General features: G+C 44.9%; 1 protein-coding gene across 7 annotated transcripts in view; it reads left to right on the top strand.

Moving 5' to 3' along the window:
- The window catches only part of ncor1 (nuclear receptor corepressor 1), a 111861-nt gene that overhangs the window by 70726 nt on the left and 21403 nt on the right, over nucleotides 1–19732 (top strand). For 5 of the 7 annotated variants that reach the window (XM_072659734.1, XM_072659742.1, XM_072659980.1 and 2 more), the window contains exons 19-26: nucleotides 7229–7365; nucleotides 7541–7637; nucleotides 10216–10693; nucleotides 11872–12133; nucleotides 13260–13449; nucleotides 15378–15542; nucleotides 18914–19077; nucleotides 19197–19317. In XM_072659734.1, coding sequence (XP_072515835.1) covers nucleotides 7229–7365; nucleotides 7541–7637; nucleotides 10216–10693; nucleotides 11872–12133; nucleotides 13260–13449; nucleotides 15378–15542; nucleotides 18914–19077; nucleotides 19197–19317 — 1614 coding nt within the window. The remainder of the gene's footprint in view (nucleotides 1–7228; nucleotides 7366–7540; nucleotides 7638–10215; nucleotides 10694–11871; nucleotides 12134–13259; nucleotides 13450–15377; nucleotides 15543–18913; nucleotides 19078–19196; nucleotides 19318–19732) is intronic. The other 2 variants (XM_072660059.1, XM_072659895.1) reach the window with 1 other exon arrangement.

Below are 19732 nucleotides of genomic sequence, written 5' to 3'. Positions count from 1 at the left end.
CTGACTTTACTATCTGACTTAATATCTCTCGCTCTCGCTCTCTCTCTCGTCTCCTTCCTTTCTGCTCTGTCCTTTCTGTCTTACCTGTATCTTGCCAAAGGTGTGTGTGTGTATGTGTGTGTGCATGCATGTGTGTGTGCTGTAAACTTTTTGCCTGAGTGTTGTGGATGCATATGGTTGTGGTGGTGGTGGTGGTGGTGGTGGTGGTGCACTAAGGCCTAGTTTTCAGTAAGTGAAGTTAAAGTGCACGACAGTTTGGTTCTTGTCCGGAATTAAATGCAACACCTCATGCTGCTCTTCTGCGGTTGAACTGGCAGAACCAAAGTTCAGAAGATCGGCTGTTTTTAAGCACAGCCTCTTTCAGGATGGAAACTCTTGATGAGCTCTAATGGTTCTTGGGTGCTTGTGTAGATTTTCCATGATCTCTTCCATGAGACCTTCAAACTTCATATCACCTGCAGGTCTGGATTTCTACCTGGAGGTTTGTAGGGTTTGGGTTTAGCTGGTTTTTATAGTGCTATTTTAGAACAGCCTGTGTTGGCCTGTGATCCGCATCATCCCATGAGTGTGTGATTAAACACTTTCAGGGGCTTTTGGAAAAAGCGAAGGACACAGTCAGCTCAGACGGACTCCCCAGATTAAATAAAGGGATTAATTAGGATTAATGAAGGTGTCTGGTATGTTTGTGTGAGTTAGGGAGTGCGAGAGTCTAGTGTTTTGAGTAAGTAAGCACCAGTACGCAGCTTCACGACTAGCAAGATGACTGACAGTTGCATGCAAATGTTTGGGTACTCTTTGTCAATATTTGTTGTTGTTGTTGTTGTTATTATTATTATTATCTTTTTAAGTGTTTATTTTTTCATATTTTAAGACAGATTACAAAATATCAAAGAGTAAATCACAGTTTGTAAACAGTCTTTCAGTTCTTGTTTAGGGAAGTTTCACCATTGTTTCCTTGCAAATGAGGTGATTGTTGGGCTGCCTTGCCTTGCTGCTTTTTTAGGTTGTTTAGGCCCTCTAAGGGCCATGGCAAGACCTTCAGCTTGCACCTTTTGGGGTAGTCCATTGTAAATTTTGAGGTGTGTTTGGGAGCATTATGCTGCTGTAGAAGCCGTCCTGGCTGCAGTATAGGACTGTGTATTAGGAAGAACCTGGTGATGTGATATCACCATACAGGAGTTTTGATTCAGTATACTTTTTTATTTATTTATTTATTTACTTACTATATTATACTATATATTTTTAGCAAGTTTTAAGAAGCCTGTCATGACTTTTTGTTCAATCGGAACAGTGGGATCTGAAGACAGAGTACAACATTGCTATCTATCTACTCAGGGCTTAAACACGATAATAATTGAGCCACTGTCTGACACCAGAATCACTGAACAGAATATTGCTATATTTTGATATGTCTACGTTTTCTTGCACCCTTACTGCAACACAAGCACAAAACCCGATCGATCCACTCCTGTACTCCAGTCAGAACCGGTGTTCTATTTGTGAAATTCTGCACCTTGTTTCCTCCAAACATACCTTTTGTTCCTTGCAGCCAACAAGTTCTTCAGGACTTGCATCAGTGCTTGTTTAGAGGTCCCTTTGAAAACCACACACTGAATTTCGTGGTGAGGACACAGGGCAGGTTTTCTTCTGCTGAATCTTCTATGAAGGTCATGTTGGTGCAGGGGTTGCTGCACAGTAGAGCAGTGCACCACCACTCTAGAATCTGATGAACCTCCTTGAGGGTCTTTTTCAGTCAGACAAGGGGTTTTAATTTGCCTTTCTAGTAATCTTAAGATTCTTATAGTCTTCTGCTGCTTTCTTTGTCAGACTTCTGGGCATCTGCTTTAGCGTAGCCTAATTAAGCTCATTGTTGGGGCAAGGTTTGACTCAAGTTTGACTGTGTGTGTGTCTCATCACTTAAATCTTTCCTTTTTTCAATCCACAATCCTGCACATCGATGACTATCGGGGTTGTGTAAACTTGCTTACCGCTATATTTAGGTCTGTTATAGGCATTACGCTTGTACACTTGCTTCTTAAAGAAATTGATATAAGACTTGTGACTTGTTGGTGCCCCCTGCTGGACTGGCATGTTTTGTTTTTTTGTTTGTTTGCTTTTTATTATTATTATTATAAAAACACTGCTGGAGACGAAGGGGGAAAATTTGTTTTAAAGAATGTCCACATAGTCATGGACAGTGTAGTGGAGGATCGTAAGCTTGGCCCTGAAAATATGTGTTCTGTTTAAGCTAGAGGTTTTGGATCTAAGCTCTTAGAACTCTCCACTCACTTGCATGAAGAGTCTTTGCAACACGTTGTAGCACTTCTTGCAGTTCGATGCGTGTGATGCTGGGGTTTTTTTACTCGAGGTGCAAAGTGTTACAGAGAGGAACAACAGCAGAAGACTCCTATCTGGATATACTGTAGGTGCACCGTAAGCCGCCTAAATGGTCGACGCTCTTAGCAAAGATCACTCTGTGTAGTACTGAAAAATGCTTCTTTGGCTCGTAGCAGTGGAACCCTTTAACAGGCAGTTAAACCACCAGTTTTCCTTCTGTGGGACATTGGTGTTGCTTTATGAAGCAGTAAATGGTTATTTGACTGCTTGCAACATTGGGTCCCTATTAATAGAATCTTTTTGTTTCTTAAAACCTTTGTATAGAACCATCTACAAAATGTTTTCCTCTTTAACCAGGCATGGATGGTTAACCAAGTCCAAATGGTTGTTCTGTACAGAACCAGTGCCTTAACTAAGGAACCATCATAAAAATTTCCTTGTTTGGTCCAGGTTCTTCAACTAAAAGAAAACTGGACTCTCAGAAGCCTTGCTTAGAGACTCTGATTAGTATAGAACTGTTATTCCTGCCGGAACCAGAAATCAAACCACTAGTTTTTCTTTTGGGGGCCGTTGGTGGTTCTAAAGTGAAGTACTAAAGAATGATTATTTGGGTCATAACAGTGGAACCCTTTATGGTTCTTTATGTCACCTTTTTAAGTTCCGTGTAGGATGCCAGTGTGAGGAACCAAATTATTGAAGGTCATAGTTACACCCAAAGAGCAATTATGAATAAATACAATAATAATAAAAAATCTATAGGGGTAGACACAAATATGAAAGATTTTTTTTTAAGTAGGAGCAATCTAATCACAATATGAGATTAAGCAGTACCATAATAAAGTGTCAGACTGTGGCTAAGTTGTCTCGGTGTCCTCAAAAGTGTTAGTGCAGTGTGTTTAAGTCTTACAGCTTCTGGAATGAAGCCATTTCTCAGTCTGTTCGTTTTACACTTAATGCTTCTGGAGGCGTAGATGTCCGTGGTGGTGGGGAGGCTGACTCCGACAGACCTCTGTGCAGCCTTCACCACCTTCTGCAGAGCATTGCTGTCTGCAGCAGAGCAGCTTCCGTGCCACACGTTGATGCTGGAGCACAGGGCGCTCTCCACCACACATCTGTAGAAGGAGGTGAGGACTGGGCTCCCAAGTCCAGCTTGCCGTAGAGTCTTTGATGTGCCTTTCATCCAGATGTTTATACAGAACCATTAACCATACTAAACAAGCTTTGAAGATTCCCTTTATTTATTTGTTTGTTTGTTGATTTAATATTTACATTAAATGCATTTAGCCAATGCTCTTATCCAGAGCAACCTACAGAAGTGCTTCGCTGTTTACTTAAGAATAACCACAGCTAGTTTGAATAGACTAGAATTCAAAGATACCTCTAAGCTTAGACACTAATAAACACAGAAGTCAATATGGAGACCATAATACTCGGCACTACACTTCGCCCCAGTACTCTTACAAGAGCTGGGTCTTCATAGAGCCGGTCGATATGGAAAAAGAATTATATCGCGATATTTTAAGACCTTTTTTACGATATACGATATTTAATACATTAAATAATTTTAATAAATAAATATAAAAATTTTAATACATGGTTTTTAAGCACTGACAATACCCACAAAACTCATAAAAGCATATTGTGTATCATGATAACACAATTTATCACGATGTGATAAAATATTGTCATATTGCCCAGCTCTAGGTCTTCAGTCTGCGTTTGAAGACTCCCAGTGTCGTTCAGACACCCAGGGGAAGTTCGTTCCACAACTTCACTGCCAGGACAGAAGAAAGCCTGGATGAGAAGAGTGTAGTCTTTCAAACAGCTAATGAAAGCCATTGGTGTAGTTTCTTAGACTGGAAAGAAGTGGAAAGAAGAAGAATGGCCTGGACAGGGAACCGACCCACCCGTTTCTCTTGTGGTGGCGTCATCCACTGTGCTATCCATTGGAGTTGGATGATCCGCATCCGTATGTGTTGGTTAAAAATAAGGCTGGTTAAAATGTGTTGGTTGAAAATATTTTTACGTTTGTGAATTATTCAGTATTATTTGTTGTGCCCCTGTGCGCTTTCCCCTCGTTGCTCATTAAGCATCGTTTTAGAAGCCGCAGTCTAGCAGCGTGAGCTTCAAATGGTTTGGGTGACGTCAGGTTTTACTGATGCTTGCATGGCTTGATCTGATTCATCGGCGTCTCATGGCACGCCTAACGCTGAGTTAGGGAATTAGAGCGGTAATCTTACTCACCCAGTCACACGCTTTCTCCCACACACACACACAGTCACCATCTACCTCCTCAGGTTGTCTCGCATACTCTGCTGCATGCTCTAACCCAGTAACCTACTGAGGTGCAGCATCTGCAGAGATGCAGACCTGTGTGTGTACACACACACACACACACACACACACACACACTCATGAGGTTAACGCTTTCTTTCATTCCGGATGTTTGTCTGATGTCTAGCTTTTGAACGAGTCCAGACTTGGTGTGTGTAGTACTCTCTAATAGGAGCTTGCTGAAAGACCAGACAGTCTTGAGTCTTATACCTGAACACACACACACACACAAACACTCAGTGCTTCCTCCACCAGGGCTGTGCACAGTGTATGCTGGGTGACAGTGCTGCTCTGAGGGCAGACTGTGGTCATCAGTTTCCTTCCTCTATCTTTTTTTTTGTTCTTTTTCTGTCTGCTCTGTAACAAAGGAGAAGTGTGAGGCTGCCAATACAGAGGAAGTGGGGAAGACTGGTGTGTGTGTGTGTGTGTGAGTGTGAGTGCACGCATGTGTTCTCGTATTTGTGTGCACGTGTTGGTGTTCTAGCCGCAGGCTGTGTTCCACAGCAGACCAGGAAGACTTTACGGAGAGGGTTTCGCTATCAGAGGTTGCTAACGAGAGCACAGCGTTGATGAGGATCATGAATTCATAAACCCAAATAGCAAAGTTAAAGAAGTCACATTACTGAGAAGTGGTAAGAAGAACATACTCTAAATAGACAAAAGTATTGGGACACCTGCTTTTGGAGTGTTGCTGGGAGGGTTTGATAGCATTCAGCGATAAGAGCGTTAGTGAGGTCAGGGTGTTGGATAATCATCCCCCAACCTCATCACCAACTCTCCAACTCATCCCAAAAGTACTGTCTGGAGCCACTGCTCCACAGCTGAATGCTGGGGGGGCTTTATACCCCTCTAGCCTACTACGTCTAGCGTTAACCTTGATGCCAATAGGTTCATGTGTATCGGCTGTATAGAGTCCTATTCTATTGGCAGTACTTATCTACAGGGTCTAGACCAGGGGTGTGTGTGTGTGTGTGTGTGGATATTTTATTTTTATTATTATTTAAGAGAAAACTAAAAGAGCAGGTGTCCCAATACTTTTGTCCCTATAGTCTAACTTATCCTAAACATCATCCAGGTCTTCTTTAAGGGTTGCACAGACTTGCTGATGTGGTGTAGGGTGCAGTTTGATTGCAGGACCAAGGTCAACGTGTACCATAAGGCTTTTAAACTACTGCTCTGTACCCACAAGCTTGCACCACCCCCAAGTCCTCCAGTGTTGCATTGATTTAATTCATTTATTAAAACTGGTGTCCTCTCCTGGCTGTTGGACCGAGGCTACAGGTAGCCATTGAGAAGCACATGAGAAGTTGTGATGAGGGGTTTGAGAAGATTTCTCCATGCTACCCTGAGAAACCAGCATGTCTGCACACCCACTGAGAAGAAAAGGCTTCATATGGAAGCCCCCACAGCAATCACCCTCCACTGTTGCACTGGTTGGTGTTAGTGTTGGCTCAATAACTCATCTGAAGGGGCAGCTCCTTCAATTCTACCACATTTATACCTCATGTTCTACCCAATTCAGCAATCCCCTGTTCATGTGAGGGTGAAGACTTGCACATGTCTCAATACATGCAAAGTCAGCCGCCGCCTCTAGGCAGCCAATGTCCTCGGATCCCCAGCTTCGACGCAACAGCTAACAGATGCCTGTGCTGAACAGCATCACACGAGAAGTGGCGTGGGTAGGATGTGCCATCAGCCCACGCCTGAGAGAGCAAGGCCAGTTGTGCTCTCTCTGACTCCTGCTGCTCATGGCAACACCAGAGATCACTTACTATGCAGAGCAGCTTTGGATTCACATGCTTAGGCTAATCTACCAGCTGTCAGAGTGTGGTGTTGGTCTGAGCATCATCACAATATCATCAACTGTTAATAAAAGGATAGGATGCCTGGTTTTGGGCTCGAAGGACGAGAGGAATTCATCAGCTATGCCGTTCTTCTGATGGAGAACCCGGAGGAGATACAAGAGTCAAGCTAATCAGGCTTTTCTTTCACCTGCTGCGCTTCCTTAACCCCCAGAGTTAACAAGTACACCCCCAGACATCTGATTGGAGGATTAGTGTCGCCAAAGTGGCCCTCGAGGGGTCTCAACCACTGCTGTTCATGAGGTTCCACTGTTGAAGAGGTGAAGCGTGTGTGTGTGTGTGTGTGTGTGTGTGTGTGTGTGTGTGTGTGTGTGTGTGTGTGTGTGTGGTAGAGAGAGAGAAGGAGGGCGAGGATGAGCCTGCTTGGGTTTAGATAGTGTTGGCTTTGTGCAGGCTGTTCGTCAGTCATCACTGTGCTTATTTCCTCAGCATGTAGTAGAGGTGGCTTCAGCTGGATTTAGTGCCAGAGTGGTCCAGTTTTAGCAGTGGATTATGGAAATCACGTCAACATACGAGCTCTCGCGACACTAAAGTAGAACAAGGATACAATCCGGTTCTCTTGAAGTCAGTTTTTGAAGCATTACCAGCCTTTCTGTCATCCCCCAACCCCCCCCCCCCCCCCCCCCCCTTTCTTTGACGTCACACTTCACCCCCATCACACTTACTTCATAAAGTGTTTCTGTCTCACTCTGCAGGGCTGGTGGAACATGGGCGGAACTGGTCGGCCATTGCTAAGATGGTAGGCACCAAGAGTGAGGCTCAGTGCAAGAACTTCTACTTCAACTACAAGAGACGCCACAACCTGGACAACCTGCTGCAGCAGCACAAGCAGGTGAGCAGTCTCAGACCCTCAGCGCCTCCTCTGCAGAGGCCGGGGTGTCCTAGACAGTGAGGTGTTTCCTCAGAAAGAGTTGAGATGGTCAATCCATATGGGGCCCTTCTGTTCATGTTTAAAAGATAAGTAGGACTGTATTACGAAGTTCCATTGTGTGTGTCTTTGTCTGTAGGTGACCAGGCGGTTACGCGAACGAGACGCATCGCAGAGCGACAGTGTGGCCACGGCTTCGGCCGACGACGATGAGGAGAACCCTGACGACAGTGAAGGTAAGCGTGGAAATACTCTCACACAAACACTGTTGGACATGATTAGTGTAGTTGTGCTATTACTTTGCCTTTTAATGCACGTTGGGCCAATCCTAATCATATGCATTATGGGCAAAAGTATTGGGACACCTGCAAATCTTAGTTTTTTCCTAAAGTCAGGGGAGTTTATCCTGCTTTTGTTGGGAGTAACTGTCTGTACTGTCCAGGTAAGATGGTTTTCTACTAGATTATGCATTATTATGCATAGCATTGCTGTGAGGATTTGACTTTATTTAGATACAAGAGCGTTAACGAAGTCAGGATGTTGGATGATCACCACCCGACTCATCCCAAAAGTATCAGAATGGATCACCACCATAATTTCACAGCTCAGTGCTGGGGGCCGTTATACCCCTCTAGTCTATGCCTGGCATTAGGCATAGTGCCAATAGGTTCATGTTTAGCCGCTCCAGAGAGTCCTATTGTCTTGGCACTATTGGAGTCTTTTCTACAGGCACTAGACAAGCTGTGTGTGCAATAATTAAATACGCAATGCAGTCAAGTCGCATCAGAACTGTGCTGATATCCAAAATTGATTTGCAGGTGTACTTCTGAGATCACTGGAGCAGATGCATTCCACCAGTGATCCTCAAACGTTTTATTAGGGGTCATTTTTACTCTCCCTCACCCAACCCCTTTAGATCTTGGGGTGGCCTTGCCCCTGCAGAACTCCTGAAATTTGCATCCCATTGATTCTCAGAGTCTCCCATGTTTGATGCTTGCGGAAGCTCGGATACAGTCTGTTGTAAGTGTGCTACACGTTTATAAACAAAGATGCCATAGAAGAGGCGCTTTTGGTTCTCTAAAGAACAAGCATGATCGTAGTAGAGATGAGAGAGTGTGAAGAACCTCAACATTGGTAAAGAACCTTCAGCAGAACATTCGCTAGATCTTTCTTTGCACTCATCTCTATACAAACTCTACAGACATGCTTCTTTAAGGAACCAAAAGTGGCGGTTCTATGGCATCGCTCAAGGAACTCTTTGAAGAACCTTTATTTTGAAGGAGTGTTTTCTAACGGCAGTGCTGACCTGCTTCATGGCAGAATGTTTGATTAGAGCTGACAGTGAAACCCCAGTCTGAAGCACGCAGCCAGCGAGGTCAAGGCCACTACTGCTACTGTCTGTACTTCTAATGAGAGCGAGAGAGGATCAAATGAGGGAGGTCGAGGGAGAGAGAGAGAGAGGGAGTGCAAGAGTGAGAAAGAGAAAACGGATCTGGACTAATTCTGAGTGCCAGGCTCTCTCTTATATAAGTGTTCTTTGGCTTTGAAGACTAAAGAAAGTGCGCTGTAAGGAACGCTGAGTGCCGCCACAACTCGTTTGATCTAGTATGATGCCCTCCCTTCATCCCTCTCGGCTCTCTTCCCTATCCCCCCCCCCCCCCGACCACTATGCCTCACTCCTCTCTGCTTCAGTCCAACGTTTCCGCTCGCTTGTCTTCTCCTCCTGCTCTTGCTCGAACAGCCCATCAGTCCGGGCTCTCCTAAGTCATCCCGCCCTAGCTATCCTCTCCTCTTGTTCTCCCTGTGTTTCCGCCCTCTCCCCCTGCCTCTCTCGTCCCTGAATGCCCTGGCTTGCTCTGCTGTGGAGTGGTGTGTCGTAAGCCGGAGCGAGGAAGGGCTGTTGTGTTTTGACTATTCTAATGGGCCTCTGTGTAGAGGCAGTGCGTATATGGAGAGAGGAAGTAGCTCAGGGCTTTTTCCTGTGTTCAGTCCAGCTCCTTTTTTCTTTTCCTTTGTCTTGCTATCACGGCTCTGTATCTCCCTTGGTCTGGCACAGTGTGCGTGTGAGTGAGGTAAAGCAGGTTAGCCATGGATCTTCCAGCTTTCTCTGCTGCTGCCTGAGAGAGGGACAAGGGGGTTGCAGGGAGAGGCTGCCAGTGTTGGGCTGTCTTTGACAGTTTGTACGGATGATTTCAGATGTGGTTTTGGAATGGAAATGTGGCTAGAAGGGGTGTATCGATACATAAAAGTCACGGTTCAGATCACACCAGGGTTTGGACCTCATGGTTTGGTTAAGGGTGGGATGAATGGGGACAAATTCCCCAAAAATCAAAAGATTACCTGTTTTTCTTTTCATTTATTTGAACAAACAGTCGTGTATGTTGCACTGCGTTCCACTTGGTGTCATATAGCGCCCCCTTGAGGTTGCTGGTACAACCTGTAGCATTAACCAATGCCAACACGCTGTCCTGTCCGAGCCACAATGGTTTCTTGAGTTGAAGTAAGATGAAAAAGATCAAAATGTCGCTAAAATACTTGTTTTTCAATCGTTTCACTGCGACTAGAACAACAGTGAGTGATAAAGAACGGAGACAGTGAAGAGTAGGCATGTCCTGATATCAGGAATTTGGGATTCAAGTTTGAGGCACTCTCAGAATAATTCCATCACACCTCCACTTATAAATCCACTCCAGGTCCATTAGTACTGTAGGTACTGTAGAGTATTTGGTGCCTAATTGTGTTACCGAAGAAGATCCGAAGATGATCTGATGATGGTGGTAATCTCGTTCTCAATTTCTCCCTCCTTTAAACCAGGTGCAGAAAACAGCTCGGACACAGAGAGCGCTCCTTCTCCTTCTCAGGCCGACCCCTCCAAGCCCTCCGACCCGCTGCCCCACTCCGGCTCCGGAGAAGCCACCTCCGAGCAGGACCCTGTCGCCTCCAAAGGCCCCGGCGCGGACGCCAAAGCCCAGGAGCCTCCTTACGGCGATCTTCAGGTCAAGCTGGAGAAAAGTCCCGAAGGAGGAACAGCAGGCGATGGCATGGCTCAGGAAGAGCGGGCGCGGCCAGCCTTCGAGGGTCAGCTGCACCCGAAAAGCGAGCCGCAGGATGCTGAAATGGCCACAGGTCTCGCGGCTGCACCCGCTGGGGAAAGAGGAGAGATTCAGGTGAAGACGGAGCCGGAAGCTAGGGAGAAAGCGGAGAAACAAGGAGAGCAGGCGCACTCTGACAACGACTCGAGCGCCACGTGCAGTGCCGATGAGGACGTGGATGCCGAGCCAGACCGACAGAGGTGAGGTGTTGCTGGTCTGCGCAAACCAGCCATTTGGGAGCATCGCGTGCCGACTAGCTAACAATAGGGAGTTGTCCTTGTTGGGTGTGAGCCCTCCAGAGCTGTTATTGCTGTGTACAGTGCTGAAATATGAGGCCCTTTGTTCCCGGCAATTGCAGCCACAACAAATAAACAGTATTGTTGGAATTGCTGCTGACCGCTAGCCGAATTGGCCACGTCCTCGGTTTGTTGATGCTTTGGTAACAGGAAAATTGGTATCATGCCTCACTGGTGCTTGAACAGTGCTGTCAAAACCGGTTTGATGGTTCTCATGATCTAAGGATCATTTTCAGCTAACTGATTGTTATACATGGGCTTGCATAATCGATGATTTCAGTACCAGAGCAGGTAGGTGATCAAGTCTGCTTACTTTAATGGCTGCAACAGGCTTTAGTACTGGGAGAGCTCACAGTTTTGTATAATGAAGCATCTGAAAGCAATACCTGAACCTTCATACACTATATAAACTATATGTATATATGTAACTGTCTGCACTCGTCAGGATGCTCATTCCATTAGATTGGAACGTTGCTGTGAGGATTTGATTGCATTCAACCACATACAAGCGCATAAGTGAGGTCACAAACTGATTTTGGATGATCAGCCCTGGCAATCCAACTGATCCCAAAGGTATTAATAGAGCTCCGCCACTCAGAGAACGCTCCACTGCTGCACTACTCCACAGCCCCATACTGGGGGGCCTTTAAACCCTTCCATTCGACACTTAGCTTCACTTATAAAAAGATTATTGGATGGAGCACCATCATTGCAGAGGACATAGTTCCACTGCAATACCTCAAAAGCCTACACCTGGCATTAGGCAGCATGGTGCAAATAGGTTCTTGTTTATCTGTCCTATTCTATTGGCAGTACTTCTCTACAGGGACCAGACAAACTGTGTACTTGCATTTGCACATCTGTGTCAGCAATGGGGACAAAATGAAGTAGTTGATCCAGTCATTAGAAGGGGTGTCCACAAATATTTGGACATATGATGTATCTGCTGTTTTTCTTCATTGCTGCTGTTCTGTGTATTCTGATTAACAGTGGATGATCTCACTTTCAGTATGTTTCACTATCTGTCTCTCTCTCTCTCTCTCTCTCTCTCTCTCTCCCCCTCTCGCTCTCCTTTCCCATAGGATGTATTCTCTGGACAAGCCGTCAATGCTCACAGTACCCAGCTCAGTGGTTGTCTCCTCGGCCAAGCAGCCCCATCTCAGTGTGCAGCAGCTCCAGCAGCGGGCCGCCAACATCCCTCCTATGGTCAGTTCCCCTAGCTCCATCCACTACTTACCTAGCCGATATGCCCCACTGGCCAGGCTCAGGCCTAGGGACTGGGAGAGGCTTGGAGCCGGAGCCAGGGCTCAGTGTCGGTCTCCCTCAGCTCAGCTGCCCCGCCACGTGAGTTCAGGCCACCTCTGCCCAAACCCCCACCCAAAAAACCTGGATCAAAAGCTGCTGAAATCAAAATGGTTGATCTGACGTGATTTGAATCAGCCTGAAATCCTGGCTAATTTCTGAATGCTTCAGAGCCTGCATTATTTTGATGAAACACTGCTGCAGTTGTGAAGCGCCACTCTTGAAGCATTAATGCTCTGCTCTGACAGGCTCAGACAGAATAGGCTGATTATAAATGTATTAGCGGCTATTTAATGTTATTTAAATATCTGTACTAAAAATTGTATATTGACATGCCTTGGAAGGTATGCATTCCCATTGCTGCTCATTTAACGCTTAAGGCAACTGCTGATGGGTCTTTATTTATTTATTTATTTATTTATTTTTCCTTCCTTTTCCCCCCTCTAGTATTTCAGCTAACAGCTAACTTAAAAGGCCGATCTGATGTGTTGTCATATATGGTTATACTGAGTGTTTTAGATCCGTCTAAGCCTTGTTTTGAACCTGAAGATGATCAGAGCTGATCAGATACTTCCATCTGTCAAAACAACATCAGAAACTTGAACTTATCTCCCTGACCAAACTGTGAATGCGCAAGATTTCCAAGAATGCTTCATGTGGTGCTTTGCATCTGAGAAGTGTGATATTTTTCTTCAGCAATGCTCTGTGGCTACAGCTTCATTCAGACCTTCGCCTTCAGTGTCAGAGGTGCTTATGTGGTGTGGTTACAGCAAGTGGAGGTCTATCTGATTTCACTCTGTGCTAAGTGGGCCCTGATTGGCTGTTTGCATGCTGGAGTACTGACACTTTCTCTCCTGTTTTTCTCTGAAGTCAATGGGTCAAGGTATATTGGTGGTTAGCGCTGGGCAAAACCTTGTGCTTGTCATTTATTTATTTATTTATTTATTTATTTTTGCCTAAAACATTGAGTTTCTGTTCTGAGACCCTCAGACCTACATTTCCCTCAGACCTACATTTCTCAAACCTTCTATTATTAGGATCTGACACGCTCATTATCAATCAATAGCAAGTTTGATTTTGATGATTTTAGTTGATTTTATTATTTTATCCCTAAGGTTGAGGGGCTGGACTCTCAACCAACTATAATTACATTATCTTCCCTTTCCAGGTGTCTGGTCCTTTCGTGCCAGCCGGAGTACCTGTGGGAGGACCTCTAAGTGGCTATGCCATGTTTCAACACCAGATCAAAGCGGTGCATGAGTCTGCTCACCTGGAAGACAACCAGCGGCAGGAGACTGGTGATGCAGAGCGCCGTCCGCGCTTCACCACCCGCAGCCCCACCATACTGGACCGGGATGGTAAGCGTTTGTTTGCATAGACTGTGGCTCCGTCAAGTTCTCTTTGGGATAGATTTATGATTCAGGACTCTTAGTAAGATCTTCTTAGTAATGTCTCAACAGCTACATAAAGCCTTTGCAGAAGAGAAGAGGCTGTTATAGGAGCAAAGGTAGGGTGCAGAGGCAGACTTCTTGTTAGAACCCTTGATGCAATGTAATTTGCAGTGTAAGTGGCAATCATAGGGGTTCAAGCACCCAATGTTGTCAGAGCCAATAGGACACACATGAATAATAGATGTGGGGTATCAAAATGTGTAGAAAATAGAACAGTTTCTTCTCCAAGACATGACTTTTGTGTAGTTGCTAAACTGAATGAGCCAAGTGATTACTCACGCTGTAACTTTTACAGTGCACTAGAATTGTCATGTTAAAATGCCTAATATTTCTCCTGCAAACTGCCAGTTTTCATGTCTGAAGAATTGGTCGTAAAGATGCAATGGTCATGAGGCATATGTTTATTGCCCTGTTGGGCTGTGTATTGGCAACACCCTGGGAATACAGTATGTATCACGATGCAGGGGTTACGGTTTATTGCGATGCTGTCAGCAAGGTATGTAATATAAGATATTATGTATATGAATCAAATCAAATTTAAGGATAATTTAAGTCATACTATAAAATATACTTCATCTGCATCCTACAAATCCAGTCAGAACAGTGGGCTCTGAGTACAGTACTAGTGCTATCTAGTGGTCAGGGTTTAAACACAACACTAAATGAACCAGTGTCTGACACCAATCTTTACATCTGAACTATTTTATTTAATCAATACTGTGTTTTTGAGAATCGATACAGCATTGCGAATCACATCGATTTATCAATATTCTCCAACACCCCTGTAGCATTGATTGGGGTTCAGAAGAGCATGATACACAAACGAACCAACAAGCAGTTGCCTGGACAAACACACAACTTTTAGGTTAGCTTTGGTGTCCAAGACCTGTGATTGATTCCTGTGTTTGTTTCGGAATGTTCTCTCCTCGTTTCCTCTAGTTACATTTGATTTTTCACCTGGTTTTACCAACATTTTAAGGGCAACAGCCAACATGAGACTGTTCAGGGTTGTTCGGGTTTTGTCTGGTCGGTGTCCTCTGGCCTTAAGACGAAGAGGTTCGATGATGATGATGATGATGAGGGTGAATTAGGTTAATTAGTAAACAAGTGGAAAGTAATGGAGGGTGGGGAGAGGCTAGCTGGGATGCGTTTTGTAATGGGAGGAGGAGAATGCGGTGAAAGATGAAATGATGATGGATGGCAGAGGCCGAGTGGGTGTCTCGAGCTGACCGTGAGAGTAGGAAGGCTAGAGAGAGAGAGCGAGAGAGAGAGAGAGACTATGAAACCCTTCTTTAGACACTCTAAAATACACACACACACACAGATCTGGAACACTGTGCATCTGCCTGTCGTACCTTTCACTTGAAACTGCACTCACAACTCCCCTTTCCTTTGGACTGCTGAGGGCGTGTGATGTCTCTCTTCTTTCCCAGACTCCTTTGGGGGAGAGAAGGGCATGTCTCTCTATCTGGCTCAATGGACTAATAGAGACAGGACTTTCCAGGAGTTCAGAACAAGAGGGCTCTGAGCAAAAAAATAAGACAGGCAGCGAAACGCAGCCATTTTAAAGAGCCAGACAGAGGCGGTCAACCAAAGGGAACATTGGGGCAGGCTCTCATAGTGATGACCATTAGCCAAAGTGCTTGATTATTCACACAAAGCCTTTCTCACTGTTTATTCGAGCAGTTGAGTGCTAAAGCTTTTGCTGGTTCGGGCTGTTAGGGTGTGTTTGTGGTGACTGGTGGTGTGCACATCTTTTACATTTACTAGATTTACCATCTTGTGTTTTTTGTGCTGTATCTTTTATCTGGGCTCACTCTCTCCTCTTCTTTCAGGTAAGCCATTCGCCTACATGCCTTACGACATGAAGCTGATGGAGCAGGAGGCTCACGGTGGAGCAGGCAGGCCGGGGTCACCCTACAGACTCTCTCCAAGAGAGCCCAGCAAGGCATCGCCCCAGCCAGATCCCAACAACCCTTCGCGTTACAGCGTCCCGCCAGGTACCTAAACCTCCTCACACCTTCACTGCCCACCTCAACAGTTATGTAGCAGTGGTCATTAGTTCTCATCAGAAGACTGCTCCTTTTTTATATAAATCCACATGTACACAGATCAGCCATAACATTAGAACCACTGCCAGGCAAAGTGAACAACATTGATGATCTAGTTCGAGAGGCACCTGTCAAGGGCAACAAGTGAACAGTGTTAAAAGTTGGAAAAATGGGCAAGCAGAAGGATCTTTAGACACTTTGACAAGAGCCAAACTGTGATGGCTAGACGACTGGGTCAGAACCTCTCCAGGTGGAACATCCGAACATCTTGCAAGGTGTTATGGCAGATCAGAAAGCAAGACAAATGTGTTCTTTGAAATTGGAAGGCTTTTAGGTTAATATAGCACTTCTTTCATAAATGCTTCTGGTCGCAGTGAGGTGCTTAATCTTGCCTTTCATGCTGATGTCTGCTTTATCTGCGCTGTATGGCCTGGAGCGGACTTGTTTTACCACTGTGTGCAGTAGTACAAGGTATGTGAATTAAATGAAAGTTAATAATTGACCACCCTTCGTGTGTCGGGGACTAAACGATTTTCCTATCTGTTACTGTGTCAGCACCCATCTTGGAAAACACTCCCACACACTGAGGACTAGGAACGCTCTTCTGTCCTCCCATTTGCATGTTTCACTGCTACTTCCAAGGCAGAGTGACCAAGCCTGTTCCTGAAGGAAAGCCTTGAGCCGTCATGTGGCTCCCTGTGCTTTCCACATAGATACACGTGACCTGTTCCCTTTATCAGCCTTCCGAAGGACCTGGAAACTCCCCTCGCAGAACTGAACTGAACTCTGGCAGCCTGGACTTTTCTAAACGGAAAGGAAAGAAATTAGATAAGCCTGCAGATGGAACGTCCTGGTCCTATTCAATCGCTCCACCAAGTAAATGTGATCAGGAGCAATGAAACTGTTGATGGAAGAATTTGTCTGGAGTTGGACTGTCGCCAATTGCATCTCTGTAAATGCACACCCAAAACATCTCGTAAGCCACTCAAAAGGCATGCAGATCCTTGTTAGTTTTAAGCAGACAGGTCTGTTGAATCGTTATACAGATGATGAGGTAGTTGTAGCTTTTCAGTAGCTTTTTAAGCTCAAATTCTGATGGTTTTCAGTGTATTGAACAAGACAAGCTTGCTGACTGTTTAACTCCAGTGGTTGTTAGCAGCGTTAGCCTAGCATCTCCCATTGAGAAATAGAGAAGCACACATCGGATACCAAATGTCATGTCTTGGCTGATGGACTACATCTGGGGTCAGTTATGGATCATGTTCATTTGATGTTCTGCCAGACTGTTCCTTTAAGTCTGTTGGAGTTTTCAGGCTATGTCACTGTGAACCTTTGGCCCTTCATCAGGTCTTTTATGATGGCTCCGGAACAGCCTGTGCTGGTGCTTTGCATAATTCATTCATTACACGTGAGCTTGCAGAGTAAGTGAAAGTATCCATCTTGACTCATATTACGCATTAAAAGCTAGCCTCTGTAGTAGGCATTACACTCCACAGTCAGTTATCTCATTGTAAATGCTGCCCACGTCAGTGGAGTTCACGTCAGAGCCTGTGCACAAGACCTTCTGCGACGGATAGGGCAAGAGATCTGGAGCTGGGTGCTTTTAGTGTGATTCTGAAGCTTTTAGGAGTTGGAAATGGGTCACACCTAGATCCAGCCTTGTGAAAGGAAGAGCAGGGTTTGTTCTGTTTTGCCATGAGCTGCCCTCTGACCACTTTCTCTTTTTCTAAATGTCTTTGCACCCATGTAGGTTTTGAAGAAGCAGAGCGCCTCTTTGCACTTCGGCCACTTTTTTTTTTTTTTTTTTTTTACGATGCTGCCTTCTACACTCGTGTCACTCTGTAAAAATAGATCTGTATGGTTCTGCTTCATTTCAGCAGTTTTGCTTCTGTTCTTAACTTCTCAAATGTTCTTGTATCAGTTTGAGAACCTTCTGCTCTAGAGCCAGGACCCCTCCTACTGTAGGACAATTCCAACATTCCCACATATTGTTTTGTGAAGACAGTGTTGTTATAAGGTAAGGCACGTTGGGCAAATGGCAGGGTATGTACAGAGGTTTGTGGACACCGCTTGTTGGTAGTGAGTTCAGTTTTGCGTTGAAGGAAAAGTGTTCTTCGTTAGTTTAGAACCAGCAGATAAGTCTATTGAATAGTTATACGAATGATGAGGTAGTTGTAGCTTTTCAGTAGATTTTTAAGCTCAAATTCTGATGGTTTTCAGTGTATTGAACAAGACTAGCTTGGTGACTGTTTAACTCCAGCGCTTGTTAGCAGCGCTAGCCTAGCATCTCCCATTGAGAAATAGAGAAGCACACATCGGATACCAAATGTCATGTCTTGGCTGATGGACTACATCTGGGGTCGGTTATGGATCATGTTCATTTGATGTTCTGCCAGACTGTTCCTTTAAGTCTGTTGGAGTTTTCAGGGTGCGTCACCATGAACTCTTGGCTCTACAGGGTATGTTCAGAAGTTTGTGGATGGAGGAGCTGCTCATTTAAGTCATATGCTGAGGTCACTATGCCTAATGCCAAGCACGGACTAGCAGGGTTTAACTTTACCTGCATTGATCTGTGGAGCAGAGGAACGATGTTTTCTGGATGGATGGTGCTCCGTCCAATACGTTTGGGATGAAATGGAGACGTGGAGATCATCTAATGTCATCTTGACTAAAAGAATGCTATCAAATTCTCATAACAATGTTCTAAAATCTGGTGGAAAGTCTTCCCAAAAAAGAAGCACTTATATTTAACACTTGCAGAAGCCTTGCTTCTCCATTTTTTTTTTTTTTTTTTTAATGCTTTTAAGAATTTTTTTTTTCACCCCATTCTTCTACTCTATTTGGAATGATCTCTAAATGCCCCAACACTAGGAAGATGAAGACCAGCGCATGTGAAGCTAGCCATCGCCTTTTTTCGACCTGCTGCTGATGCAGCTTCGCTAGGCAGCCTGTGTGCTTGAAGGAAAGCACAGCTCTGATACAACAGCTAACAGACCAACATCTCACTAGAAGTGATGTAGGGAGGAAATACCATCAACCCACCCCTGAGGGAGCAAGGCTAATTGTGTGCTCTCCCTGACTCTGGCTGCTGATGGCAAGCGGAATCATGAGGAGTGGCTCCACTCTCGCTGCATCTCCTCATGCATTAGTTATGTAAACATGAAAATTTAAATGAGTTCATTTTAATCTCCATCAGCTACAAGAACAAGGGCTTAGTTATTGGCTATTGGTGACGGCTCAGAAATATTTATGCACCCCTACTGAAAAGCCCAACACCTGTCTTATTAACCTGTCCACCTTGTCCCCTCTTAATTCCTCAGTCCTGCAGCCAGCGCCAAACCAGGTGGTTCAGACCCTTCCAGATGGAATGCGCATGACGTTCTCCCGCCACCGAGCGGCCAACATTCCGTCTCCACCGCCCCTCATTCCCACCTCCAAACCCTCGGACAAGCCTGCCTTCATCCAAGGAGGATCTATTTTGCAGGTATGATTGTGAGAAAGCGAGAAAGGGAGCTTTTACTAACCCCCCAACAGAGCCAGAGGGTCAGGGGCGTGACTGTATTTTCCTGGTATTCTGATTACTGGCTGTTCCCTCTCCAATAGGGAACACCGGGCACATATCTGCCCTCCCACACGCATGCTGTTTATGGGCCGGAGGGGGCCAAGAGTGCTGGAGGATCCATCTCACTTGGCCTGCCAAGACAACAGGACCCTGCTAAGCCTGGTAAGAGATGCTGGGAGGGAGAGGGTGAGTTATGGTACAGCAGGGCAGTATGGCAATATTTTATTGTTGTGGTAAAATAATACATGATAAATAATCACATTATATATAAATTTTTAACATATCGTCAGTTCCTGGAGAACACTGAACAGCTATATTTAATTAGAGTCCTGGTTCACTGGGACCACATATGCAGCTCACAGTGGACAAAACATTGAATACAATTCATTGTAGTAATAATATTTGAAAATAATAAATAAAAATATTAACTCAGCATTTCTAAATAAATCTACACATCATATGTGTTCTGTATCGTCTTCATACAAAGTATCAAACCAACAACCCAGTGCTCAAACCACTGGGCCACTGCTGCCCCAAATGGGTATGTGTGCTGTATATTTATTATTGGTTTAAAAAT

Source organism: Salminus brasiliensis, chromosome 1 (assembly GCF_030463535.1).
Source record: "Salminus brasiliensis chromosome 1, fSalBra1.hap2, whole genome shotgun sequence".
NCBI classification, from domain to species: Eukaryota; Metazoa; Chordata; class Actinopteri; order Characiformes; family Bryconidae; genus Salminus; species Salminus brasiliensis.
Note: the sequence above shows the minus strand (reverse complement) of the source record. Positions and strands in the feature narration are given on the sequence as shown.